Source organism: Esox lucius, chromosome 4, assembly GCF_011004845.1.
Source record: "Esox lucius isolate fEsoLuc1 chromosome 4, fEsoLuc1.pri, whole genome shotgun sequence".
NCBI classification, from domain to species: Eukaryota; Metazoa; Chordata; class Actinopteri; order Esociformes; family Esocidae; genus Esox; species Esox lucius.
In genome coordinates, this window is record NC_047572.1 from 17,363,503 (window position 1) to 17,376,656 (window position 13,154).

Sequence of the window (13,154 nt, forward strand, 5' to 3'; positions counted from 1 at the left end):
CAGAGAAGTATTTTCAAAGAAGATTTTTTGGTCCATTGTCTGATTGAATATCCAATGTAAAAAAACATCTTACACATTTACCACTTTTCCCCCAATGTTTTGAATACCTAGATCTAAATCAGACAATTATCCTGTAACTAAATCAGTAAAATTGATTCATACAATAAAAACAGTCTGATTTAAGCTTTGAAAATGTTTGCTTGTAAACAAGCTGTAGAGCCTAGAATCTGAGCACTAGAATTCCTTCCACCAGTAGGTGACCAAACCTGTTTAACAGGAGGTATTGACTGTTTAATGATGTTTGGCCTTAACCATGACATCAGTGTTTAGACCCAAGTATTCTGTTTAATATTTTAATAAATATTTACTTGCCCTCACACCCCCCAAACAAAAATTTCACAGAAGTATTTAGCATACCCACTTCTTGATAACACAAATAGAAGGCTAGTATTGTTAAAATATAGCCCTAGGTGTCTTGAATGATTGGTTTCACAGTAATAAATGTTGCATGTTCACAAAATAATGTTACACAGAGCTTCCCCATTGTTAAGCTCTGTGTAACATTGTTCACTAGTTGATAGTCCATCACAATCATGACTACTTTTCCTTCAAAGACAGCCAGTCAGTGCGGGTGTCACTATTAGGGGAAGTTGCCAGTCATATGCCATTGTTCTCTGAACGTTCTCTGAACGCTGACCCTTGGCCGTTCTCAAGTGGATGCATGTTTTCATTAACATTCGTCATTTACAGCAAGTCAGTTTCAAAGCAGCCAGTCTCGTTACTCACTATGGAGCGGAACGTCCAAACGTCCTATGTACCTTTCAGTAATCATTCACCAGTGGTGTCTTTCCGCAGGCTGGTGTTCTGGCATTCTGAGTGGTTTCTCCTCATTTCCGACCACAGCTTCTTGACCTGAGCAGGGCTTCGTTTGTGTACCAGTAGGACAGTATAGTAGGCACAGGGTTTCTCCATCTCTTTCTTGGGGAAGTCAAAGGTGAGGAAGGCCGGATGGTGGATGGGGTGGACCCCCAGTCTGTGGAGGCACATGCCCACGTAGACATCATCAATGGGGTACAGGTGGACCCTCCGGGAGACACGCTTGAGTCGCATGGCCAGCACCCCCGAATATACCACCCCTCCCCCGCCGCCGTATGGTGGATACAAGCCCTTATAGAAGGTTTCTGGAACAAAGTACTTGGTGGAGTTGACTCTGTTTGGTATGGCTGCTCCTATCACATCCCCTACCATAAATCCCTTCATGCCCTCTGAGCCGGGCCCCCCTGACTGGAGGATCTGCTGTTGGAGGTAGTCTAGCAGGGCAGCGGTCCGCACCAGAACGTCGTCATCCCCCTTAAAGATAAACTGTGTCTGAGGGCAGTGGGCAGAGAGCCAATCCCACAGTAGCACATCCTTCAGCGTCAAGTTAAAGAAGGTGTCCTGAAAGTCCCACTGGAGGATGTCCCCATAGTGGCGGCTCTCGAGCTGAAGCAGCTCGCTGACATCCACATCGAGTTCTGTGTCTTTCTTACCCAGGAGGAAGACCCTTTGTACCACCCTTCCTTCACCTGTTTCCCCAGCCACCCTCCCAGCTTGTCCCCATGTTTGCCGGATGACCTGGCGGTTCTCAAAGTTCAGATCCTGGGACTTGATTGCCAGCAGCAGGAATGGGCCTTGCCCCTTTCGTGGCCCACTCCCACACAGATTAGCAGGCTGAATGAGGACGGGGTAGTCCCTGACATGCAAGGAGCGCACAAACATTTGCATCTGCAAGGACAGCTCCGGGAAATCATCCATGATAGATGCCAGGTTCCCAATCTCAGAGAAGCCTGCAGTGGGGTGGGAAAACTGCTTTTTTTTATTATCATCATTACTGGTGTGAAGATGGTCATAACGGTCTCTCCTGGACTTGGGCATTAGGATTGGGTTGTAAAAGCGGTCAATGGACACTTGGAGCCGGTTCCAGAGAGCCCCTCTGTGGTAATTGGCGTCCCAGAAGGAGCTACTTGGGTGGGGGGCCAGGGATCCATTTATCGTTAACCCCTGTGCAATGAAGTGCTTTGGTAGAGTTTGGGGGATATTGGCTGCTGGGCCTGTGATGGTAATACCATAGGATATAACCAGGCTGATATATACACAGAGAGACCCCACCAGGACACAAGGAGCACAGCAAAGGCACAGGAGCACCCTCCGCCACCGACACTGGCATTTGGCCATTTAACTGCATGACAGAAGAGAACAGTGAACATTTATTTAGATTAGAGTTGTGAGGAGCGGGAGGAGTGATGGGAAGCTGACATCCGATGACATCCAACTGTCATTTAGCATGATTTTAACTATTTGAGAAATGTGCCATTAAATGAAAGTAAATATTCAACGGGATGTAAAATATTTCCCTATTGGGCTGTCACCATCTCCCTCACTTGGGGTGACAATGTCTATGAGTGATTTTCTTGAAGGCTTATGTCCATAGTGTTGGAAATTGTGTGGGATTGCTGCAATGGCAGCTTTCAATGTACCATCACTCTTCCTTTCATCCCTCCACCCCATTCATTTCCCCATTGGGACCTTTGGGATTTTAGCTCATAGTATATACAAGGAGGTAATGCTCATCATTGTGAAGCTTAGATTCAAAGTTATCCACTAGAGATATTTTCAGAATGTTCAGATCCACATAAGTTTGACGTTGACATCTACAGTTTAAAAGTAAACTTAAACATAGCTTTACAAGGTCCTTTATGTCACATAAGGATGTATGGTCGACAAGGGACTGGCCTCAGGGAAATCTGTGACAACAGATTTAGTGTGATATTTACAATGTGCTACCAAAACGTATCACGTTACAAACGCTATGAAAACATATAGAGAATACAGTATGTCTTACAAAATGACACAAACGTATGATATATTACAAACTAAGTTTAGGGTTATGAGCAGGCATCACAGTAGGGAGGTTAAGGTTAGGGTTACAGAAAACAAAAAACTGAGAAACATTACACTACTGAGATTAAGGTCAGAGAACGTGATTCCCTGCCCGCCTGGCTCTGACTTCTCCCATGATCGTGGGAATTACGGGTGCTGCAGGCCCATGGTGGAGGTTCAGCACCCACTGAGACATTCTGGAGACGAGCGTCAATACTGGATATTCACTGTTAACTCTAAGTTGATTTTGAGCCCTCATCACATTTTAAGGGTTTAACAGTTCATACAGTTTAAAGGTTAGCCATAGAATTCCATGTATCTGGACATCTATGCATTTGGATTGTAACTTTGCTAATAGAGACCAAAACAGCTAAAACGGGTTACAAATTAGTCTTTAGACTCTAGGCCATCACAGGATTCCATGGAGGTTTTTCCACCAATATGGCCTATAAAACTAGTCAATGGTGAACTGTAGAAAATACAACTGTTGGATGCCCAATTAAATCCTAAAATGTTTATAATGGTGCAGAATACACTACTAAATGTACCCCCTTTGACTGTTCCACATTTTATTATGTTAAAACATCAAAACTGATTTAACTAGAGGAATTTACCACTGATTCTTTTTTTAAAAGAGTCCAGAATGTCGAAGTGAAAAACAAGGGTATAGCCACGGATCTTTTATGAATAGCCCCGGATCTCAAATGGACCAAAAAATTATAATAGCCCCTGATCTATTAATCTGTAATTCCGATCGCGCTTTAAGGCAATGTAGACGTCGGTAGCGTGTACATCGAAAAACCCTTGGGGGCTATAAGCCCCGAATGTATTATGATCCTAGCGACGCCTCTCATCTCATCCTGCTGCTGGGCCAGCCACAATTTAGATTTCAACTTTTGAAATGCAGTCACGATTTTGTAACATACAAAAAGTTGGATATTCAAACCACATCAGAAGAGTTTTGAGTTATATGAAAAATGTAAGAAAGGTAGATTCTTATTCTAGTAAACCTTTAATTTGTGCATATGCCACTAGTACCCATGTTTGATTAGATGCTCTGTAGTACAGTACATGTAGCCTAGTGGTTAAGAGTTTCTTATTGGGACAGAAAGATCGCTCGTTCGAATCCCCACGTCGGCACGGTTCAAAATCTTTGCAAGGTCGAGCTGCTCCCCAGCTCTCAAAAATATCTTGCTTGGACCTTGTGTAGAAACTGACAAACATACCCTTTCCCGTGAGATGGAAATGGGAAAACAAAACTACTGGATTGATTTAAATGATCAGGATTTAGCAGTACTATTCACACATTATTGGCATTCTAGAAAGTAAATTGTTGTACAAACATTTTAGAATGCTTCTTCAAAGTAGCCGATTATAATGCATACATTTTTTTATTTAAATTTTATGATTCATATTTTTTATATATATATATAAAGTATGAATCATATTTTGGAACGTTCGCAAAATGCTCGCAGCTAAACATTCTTGGTTAGCCTTAACAAATAGGGTAAATCTTCACCTCATTTACTTTTATGCGTACTGTATCAGTGAGTATACGCAATGTCTACTGAAAACTAATTGTCTACTCTATCGACCTAGGTTATACCACCGGAATTAAAGCATAAAAGTTATTGTTGCCTCTCATCACATTTTTCCAACTCCAGAACAGACCTTCGAGACATCGTCACCCCAGGTGAGGTACCTTGCTTGACTTAGGAATAATGAATATAGGCCTATAGCTACTAAAATCTTTCAAAATTATTTCCAAATAAACCATAACCTACCTTGGTTTTGTCTTTGGAAAATTATTTAATTATTACTTAAATTCCCTCTTCCGTCATATAGTAAGTTTATATAAAAACGACATAATTTCTCTTTGGTCTTCTCACATGATCCAGAGGACGATTTATAACAAGTTTTTGACTCTCAACTGTCCCAACCTTTAGTGAGGCAGCAAAGCCAGAATTGCAGGTATGTAGAACCCAAACCCCTCCCAAAATGTAAAGAAACGAACACCTGGATATGCCTGGATATGATCGGTCGCTCACTTTGATAAATCGGTAACAACTAGTAAATTTTACATGTCTTGTCATAAGTGGTTACATTAGTTCTTCATGTTTTCCTTACCTGAATTAAATGTTCTCATGAGAGTTAAATTATACCGTTTTCATATAAACTGAATAAACATTTGTTGACAATCGAGCGATGTGCAACGTCAGTCGAAGTGGGAGGGGTCAATCAAAAAAACACAACATCCTGCATTTGTAATTCTAAGGAATATTGACATGACTAAAGTGAATTATACTTGTATATTTAAAGATAATATATGGACAAACTTTTGTCATACATGCATAGATAATAGAATTCTATTTAATGTTTATAATATTCATAAGATACTTTTTCAACGTTTGATTACAAAATGACTCTCGCGCTAAAGCAAAACAAAATAGTTTTCTCCCAGAGATAAACTTTTTCAGTTGTTAACACCTCCAGCAGATCGTAAGGAGATAATCTTATTTGTTTTATAACCTTAACCATAACCGACAATGTTTTCTAACGTTAACCCCAGTACTGTGATCCCTGTAACCTTAAATCGTAATATAGCCTGGCATAGGCTACGTTTGTGTAAATTCGTAAGATATGATACGTTTTGGGGTGACCAGTTTGACCAGCTCTAGGTAGGTTTTGAGACATTTGCGACTGACCATTAGCTTGGATGACCTTCGATCAACTCAAACTCGACTGACCAACTCTAGCTGATTGACCATCACTATGACAGCTCTAACTGGACTAATCTACCAGTTCGAGTTGGTTGACTACCACAATACTGGTTCTAACTGGTTTGACCTTCAAACCAGACACGATTAGATTTAAATTTGAATTTTGGATTAGTTCTGAAAAAATGTCATAGTGTGGGTTTATTTAAAAATGCTTAAAGCCGTATTTTGTTTTGTCGCCATAAACGCGTTTTTCTTGTTTGAGCCTCAGAATCATCCGTAAGTGCTTGCGTAGAAGCTGTCTCTTATATTGATTTGCCACCGTGATCGGGTAACAAATCAATTGGGTCCGGTCCGCGTACACAGATTAAACCAAATCTAGGACGAAGAAATAAAGTTCAATAGAAAACTCCATTGAGCTTGTTTTTTTTAGTCCTAGACTAAGCTTAATCTGTGTCTGTGAAACTGGCCCATAGTGTATATTTTGTGTACATTGGTGACAAGAATATTACATTTACAGTAGTTTAAATCACACTTTCTAACGCAGCAGTATATGAAAAAGTTAGGAGTTGAATACTTCATTTTCATACTTATATTTCATTACCTTGGCTGTGTAACTTTGTAAGCTATCTCTTCCAAGTCATATTGACAAAGGATACAAGCCCACATTAATAGAAATAGCAAAAAAACAAAGGGGTTGTCCAACAAAGCTGGAGCAAATGTGCAAAGTAGAATGGGCCAAAATCACTCCGCCCCTGTACAATGCTGGTACATACCTAAAGACTTAGAACTCTAATACCAGCAAAAGATGGCTTTACCAGATATTAATACCCATTATTGTGGGTGTTGAATACTTATGCAAGCAACATATATAATAATAAAATAAAATTCTTACAAATATTTCCCAACATAAAATCATTGTCACCATATAATTGATTTTGAGTGTCAGGGTCTTAAAGCAAAAGGTAAAACAGAACGAAATGTCACTGTGCCATTTGTAATCCAGTACAATTTGAAACTTGGTGAGGGGTCTGGCTAATTTTGCAGTGCACTGTATGTTCACAGTAGATGTAGCTACTCCTTCCTTTTTCACAGGAATGAGATGCTGTATGGTACACTTGTATTGTACTCAGACTGGGTGAATGTTGATCAACATGCAGATAAGACAATGGATGATTTCATCATTGTGACAGGCAATACAAAGTATGACTGTAATCAGGGTTGTCGCACTCCTAAGCACTATTTAAAAAGGAAATCATTTTTGGGGATACCCTAGATTTTGCTTTCTATTAACTCTTTCTATTAACTATAAATTCTACTTTTGGAAATACTTCATACATTATTGGAGCACTGACAGCAAGAGAAACTATGAATGCAATGTTATCCAATTATGTAATTGGAAATCCTTGCGTAACATCATTGCTCATATTCTACACACATTCTAAAGGAATCTTCTGCGTTCCTTTATTTCGATCAATGAACCCTGACACTGATACCCTAAATAAATATGGAGAATGACTATTTCTTATTTTTAGCTGTCACTTTTGCATTTTTACCTCACCATATTTTATATTCAATTCAACAATGAGTAAATGAAAGTATTGTGTAGTTCAGTTGGTACAGTATGGTACTTGAAAGACTAGGGTGGTGGTTTTGAATCTGACAAATAGCATCCAGCTGCAGACCTAGACCACCCAATAGCATCCAGCTGCAGACCCAGACCACCCAATAGCATCCAGCTGCAGACACAGACCACCCAATAGCATCCAGCTGCTGACCCAGACCACCCAATAGCATCCAGCTGCTGACCCAGACCACCCAATAGCATCCAGCTGCTGACCCAGACCACACAATAGCATCCAGCTGCACCAATGTTCTCTTGTGTTTTCGAACAGCGTCCATCTGCCTTTCTTTTAGTAGATTTGCTTTCTTTTGATCTAAAACATATTTTCATATGTACTGTTTCATTCTGAACTTACATTTTTTTATAAATTGGTCTCGCTAGCGTGTCTCGCTGCTTGACCCACAAAATGAGTGTAGTCACTTCCTTATTTTTTTCAGCCTCAGCTCTTTTTTGATACGTCAGACACTTTGACATTTTTCCCGCCAGTGCGTGAGCCGACCACTTTCTTCCTTAGCAGCAGTGCATCGTGATCAGAGGTTTTTCAGATGGGGGCCTGGGACAATCTGATATGGAAGAAATTCATCCACAATCCAGACTAACAGAATAGCGATGTGTTAATACAAAAAACCTACATACTTCAGCTTAAAGACCTGTTAAACTTCAGTACACAGTATATATTGCCACCTAGTGGCTAGAATTCACCACCTGATTAGCCTGTTTTGCTTCACTGAGTTAACGTCATCAGTGTACGGCAGAACAGTAAGTATTAATTTGATAGAAAGGCATCAGCAGCTTCTCATGAAAGCTTTACCATAACTTCTTAAATTGGCACTGTAGAATGTAGGTAGGCTTACTCTGCTTTACATTGAGACTGAGGTAGGAGAAGGCTTCCTTTGTGACAGAATGACAACACTTTAAAAATGGTAGGAATAAAGATTTATTTTTTATCTGAAGAGGTGATTTTGATTTTTTTTACAAGTATGTTTTGATAAAACTTGCAAAAAACCTCTAGCATATTCCAAGAATGGAGACATGAGAAAAGGGGATTTATTGCTGAATGTTAAAATGAAGACACTTCACTGAGTGGAAAACGATTTGCTTGCTGCTTTTTCCATGCACCCAACTACCTGGACCCCTAGGACATGCAGGGGAAGGGGTGAGGAGGAGGATGGGACGGGACTGGTAGAGGTGTGGTTGAGGAGAGGGACAGGGAAGTGGAGAGTTGTGGTTGAGAGGGACAGTGAAGGGGAGTCGAGGAGAATAGCATAACTGCTGGACAAACACAAACAGTAAGAGTGTTTGTGTGTGTGTGTGTGTGTGTGTATGCGTGTGTGTGCGTGTGTGTGCGTGTGTGTTTATGTCTGTCTGTGTATTTCAAATATTTTTATTGAGAAGCAAAACAAAAACAATAAAACAGACATACTTTTACTGAAGTGTGTGCATGCGTGTGGGTGTGTGTGTGTGTGTGCATGCGTGTGCGTGCGTGTGTGTGTGTGTAGCGAGAGAAGGAGAGAGAAAGAAAATGTAGACTCTAGGAAGGATTGGTTGCAAGGGAAGGAGGTAAAGGGGGATTTTACAGTTTAACTACCACTAGAAGCACACTACCCTCACTTGCAGTATTCCACATTGCAAATCTCAGATTGAATACAGGGATACTAAGACAAACTAGCCAGAACTTTGGGCCAGGAAAATAACATGTGATATTCCACAGTAGTCCTCAAAATTAATCAAAGAGTTGGTTGTCATATTTTTTTAAGGTAGGCCTACTTATCAATAAAATGTGTGATACATGCATCTCCTGTGAGACTACTGGTTAAGGGGCAAATGTATATTTTCATTTAGAAACCAACTCATTGGGACTCATGTATTTGCAACAGAGTATCAAAGGTTTTGGTAAAGTAGGACACGATTTGTTCAGATATGTCCTGATGGAAGAAATGAACGTAATAAATGTTGGGTAAGGGTTAAGGTTAGGATTTAAAATAAGAGCCAGGTATAATGTTCTAGCCTGCCCACAATGCAAGCTCCATCCGGTTCCTGGTTGAAATGCAAGTTGAGTCAACCAATCACATACCTCTCTTCCAACACCTGAAGAAAATTGTGTCCTGGACTCAAAAACAAACATTTAGCGAGTGTGTGTCACAAATTTCTAATAAGCAAGTCCTGTCAATTTCACGAAAACCTGTGATACTGTGCTGGTATTTCACACAATGTCCTTTTCCCCATTAGGTAGAGGAGTGCGAAGTTCTCTGTCCATTTGATCGTATTTCTGAGGTGAACACTTTCTGATGAATGCCCGGTTCCCATAGCGGAGCGGACATGCTGTTGTCAAATGTAACACATCCCATAATATGTTCTGTTATATCCTCTCTGATGTCATTGTCAAGATGGGGAGGCAGACAGAGACAAACACATATCTGATCATTCAGTCAATATGACCAAGCAAGTTATACTCATGTTAATTATAAAGGTATAGGAATGCAAATAAAAAAAGGATGCAGTAATGTCTAACATCATTCTTGTTGGTTATGATGAAAAAAAAAAACGAACAGACTCAAACATACCACAGTCATTGTAGGAGACTTTGCAAAAAACCTGTGTCACTAGTCAGAGCACAATGGTAAACCAGTACCATCATCATTACGAGCCAACGTTGTTCCCATCTTCATCATCATTATTAGCATCACCAGAGAATTAACCCGTGTCTTTTCACTGTCATAGAACAATCATCCGAGAGACTCAACATGACCTACATATCAGTATTTTGGCATTTTTAAAACCCACTATTTTTCAAGTTTCAAGAGTTTCCAAAACTCCTTACTACATTACACATGAAAACAGACAAGGATAATGGACATAATGGATCTGGCCTATGGACAACTGTGGTTCTTGGGAAATGAAGTCTTTTACTCTATGGGATATGAAAGTCCTGAGACACAGTGCGGCTTTAGTTAAGCTGCTGGCATAGGAACGGGGTTGGGCAGTCCATGTAGGCCAGAATCAGGCTGGATTAACTGGATGGTTGGATTGGCAGCTCCCTGGCTAATGACTGCTCATGGAAGGAGGTTTTACAGTGCAATGGAGCTTCTGGCAGCATGAGGATTGGCCGGTTGAGTATGTCAGTTTAACAGTGACCCCACCCTCATAGCTTGATGGACACACTCAGGGCTCCCCTGCTGTGACCAGCCTACAACTAATCATGGAGCATGCATTCATACAAACACAAACACAAACACACACACACACACACACACACAACCGTACGCACACACTCAAAAACACGCACACACAGACCAACCGTCAGCTACACTCTCACTTTTAAAGAAACAATGAACACCTGTGTAGGTAACCCATTGAACACTTGTACTGCTCTGTTTCTATGGAAACTATACACATACGATGACAGGTAGTGGATGATGGCATGAATGAGTGGGTTTGTTGGAGCAACCTATCAAAAACGATCCCATCACTTCCTGTACCAGGACAGGAGACCAATTCCTCTTTCGTCTGTGATAAATGTCCCCCCCAAACAAGTGCGTGTGGATCATACTCATGTAAACATACACCTTTACACAGGAGTGATTCATATTGCATGATGATAGAATCATATCACAGTTCATACAGGGAGATCCCAAATCAGAGAACAGAATTCAAAGCAAGGAGATCAGGTCTATAAAAATGAGGAGTCTGTATAAGAAAGGCTACAAAAACTCAACTGAACCTCCGGCTTCAGCACACAGCAAAAGGCACCACAATATTATTCTATTATCTAACTCGTGAAAAATTGGCACGTAATCATTTTTTTCTCTCACAATGCTGTAAATCAAAAACTTTACATATAAATATTTTTCCCCTATAAAAAAAGTCTTTGCTGTTAGCTAGTAGACAATTTTTGCTGAAATGAAAATAAATATTTCATTTGTTTAGAATATCTGTCTGTTATACAAAATAAAAATATTTCTCCTAGGTGCAGGTCTCTAATCCACTGTTGTCTGTAGGTAGGTCAGGGGTCAGAGGTCAGGGCTGGATGTGGGCGGGTCTTAAAGGGGTGTGTTGTCATGTTTGGAGGAGCGAGATTGGGAGCTTTTACTGTGTCCGTTGCTGCGGGTGCTTGGCCGTCCCCGGTGAGTCTGCATGCCTGCAGCGGCTCCGGGGCCGGTAGACGATTGGTACCCACGTTCACACGGCTCTGTGTTCATGTTCTGCATGCTAAGGAAGGGCGTGCTTTCCCCGTGCCCCTCTTCCTCCTCCTCTTCCTCCTCTGATTGGCTGAAGCTCTGAGAGCTGTAGTCCCGTAGGCCCATCGCACGTTGGGTGACGTGTCCGTTGAGGCGGTTCCGACGCGGGCGTCGGCGGCTCCTGATTGGCTCGCGGGAGGAGGCGTATTCCTGCGTGGTCTCATAGGCCTCGTCGTCAGGGAGGCGGTACGGGCTGGACGGTAGGCTCCCCGTACTCTCCGTCAGGTACGGCCGCCGGGGACGTCGGGGCTGCCGATACAACTGTCCGTCCTGCAGAGATGGTTAACAGACGCACCGTCATACATCAGAGACACGACAACGGACAACACCACGAGGGAGTGGAAAACATCAATCAGACATTTGGCAGGCTTCGACGGCACGTCGCGGCGGGGTTTGGGGTCACCTGAGGGCATCTCAGCAGGGGCTGGTCGTCATCCCGGTGGTAGGCTGCGGCGGTGGGTGGTGGAGCAAGGGCGTGGCCGGTGTTGGGGGAGGTGATGTGGAAAGTGGGCACCTGTGGGGGCAGCGGGGGGTAGTGGAACTCTACGGGCGACAGACGAGCTGGCGTGGTCAACGCTGACACGTATCTGTGGGAAGGGGGTGGGGCAGACACACAGGCACGGACAAAACAGGCACGGAGTTTAGCTCAAAGACCATAGACTCAAAGACCATAGACTCAAAGACCATAGACTCAAAGACCATAGACAAGCACTCATTTCAACTACAAATTGTCCCACCTGTCGCTATGAGGCGAGTCTCTCAGAGAGTCATACGAGTCTCCATACTGCATGCTGGCCCCCTCAGAACAGCCCCAGTGGGCTGCCCTCCTGGCCCGTGCCTCCATGCAGGCTGGGCTGCTGCACTTACTGGTGCCCACAGATGACGACACCGCCCCCGACTGACAGTCCGAGTTCATACTGTCTGTCCTCTCTATACTCCACGTCCTCTCCTCATGTCTACAGGGACGAAGAAAAAGATGGAATGTGAAATAAGGGATGGCCTTTGTGGAAGGTTTCGAAAATTCCCTCTACTTCTTTGATTGTGTTGATCGTGTGTTAGATTTGATCGTGTGTTTGATTTGATTGTGTGTTATTACTGTACCGGATGTGTGTGTGTTTTATTACTGTACCTGGAGTTGTGTGAAGCAGTAGATGAGTGGTGTGATCTGGTCGACAGTCGACTGCCTGCGTAATTGCCTGTCCCTTCCGCTCCATGTCGTATTACACCACACTCTGTGGTGGGAGCGTTCTTTGAGATGTACTATTGAAGGAAGAGAGAGGTATTGTGGGAACAACATACTCAGTATTTAGGGAGATGTGTATGCACGTGTTCCACAGAATATCTGCCTCTGTATGCCATAGCTAGCAGACGGTCCTGGCTCTACATGCGGTGAATGCTGTGTCATCATGTTTCAGACCAAACTGGAAGAAGGAGGTGATATAACAACCTTTACAAGTGAAACAAATCTGCGTCTGAGCCTGAGGCAGCTATTGGTCTCCCATCAGACTTATCCAATGGTGAGGTTGCATGCACCAACATTTTTACACAGCGGTTATTGAGACACCACACAATGGTTTTGTCATCATATTTGTCCCAACAAACCCCATTGTGTCAAACGTGTTATGCAGACTTGCTGGCTTTAGGCCACTCCCCAGT

The 13,154-nt window shown here is 42.4% G+C and overlaps 2 protein-coding genes across 5 annotated transcripts in view; both read right to left on the reverse strand.

Annotated features, from left to right (window-relative positions):
* Positions 1 to 30: 30 nt before the first annotated feature.
* LOC105026740 (N-acetyllactosaminide beta-1,3-N-acetylglucosaminyltransferase 2) lies at positions 31 to 5,119 on the reverse strand. Of its 2 annotated transcripts, none has more exons than XM_010898395.3 (2): positions 5,047 to 5,119; positions 31 to 2,218 (listed from the first exon to the last, which is right to left on the reverse strand). In XM_010898395.3, the coding sequence occupies exon 2, from the start codon at positions 2,212 to 2,214 to the stop codon at positions 829 to 831; it is 1,386 nt and encodes a 461-aa protein (XP_010896697.2). In that variant the 5' UTR covers positions 2,215 to 2,218; positions 5,047 to 5,119; the 3' UTR covers positions 31 to 828. The 2 variants fall into 2 exon arrangements, with proteins under 2 accessions (XP_010896697.2, XP_010896696.2); XM_010898394.3 differs by lacking the exon at positions 5,047 to 5,119 and adding an exon at positions 4,704 to 4,882.
* A 3,593-nt stretch (positions 5,120 to 8,712) lies between these two features.
* nrg2b (neuregulin 2b) overlaps positions 8,713 to 13,154 on the reverse strand; it is a 39,360-nt gene continuing 34,918 nt past the window's right edge. For all 3 annotated transcript variants that reach the window (XM_020046126.3, XM_020046124.3, XM_020046125.3), the window contains exons 9-12: positions 12,628 to 12,758; positions 12,236 to 12,454; positions 11,902 to 12,085; positions 8,713 to 11,768 (exon numbers count right to left, since the gene is read on the reverse strand). In XM_020046126.3, coding sequence (XP_019901685.1) covers positions 11,301 to 11,768; positions 11,902 to 12,085; positions 12,236 to 12,454; positions 12,628 to 12,758 — 1,002 coding nt within the window. In that variant the 3' untranslated portion in view covers positions 8,713 to 11,300. The remainder of the gene's footprint in view (positions 11,769 to 11,901; positions 12,086 to 12,235; positions 12,455 to 12,627; positions 12,759 to 13,154) is intronic.

Bases quoted from the DNA above. Each gene is read 5' to 3' on its own strand.
- LOC105026740 (XM_010898395.3), bottom strand. From the start codon at position 2,214: ATGGCCAAATGCCAGTGTCGGTGGCGGAGGGTGCTCCTGTGCCTTTGC.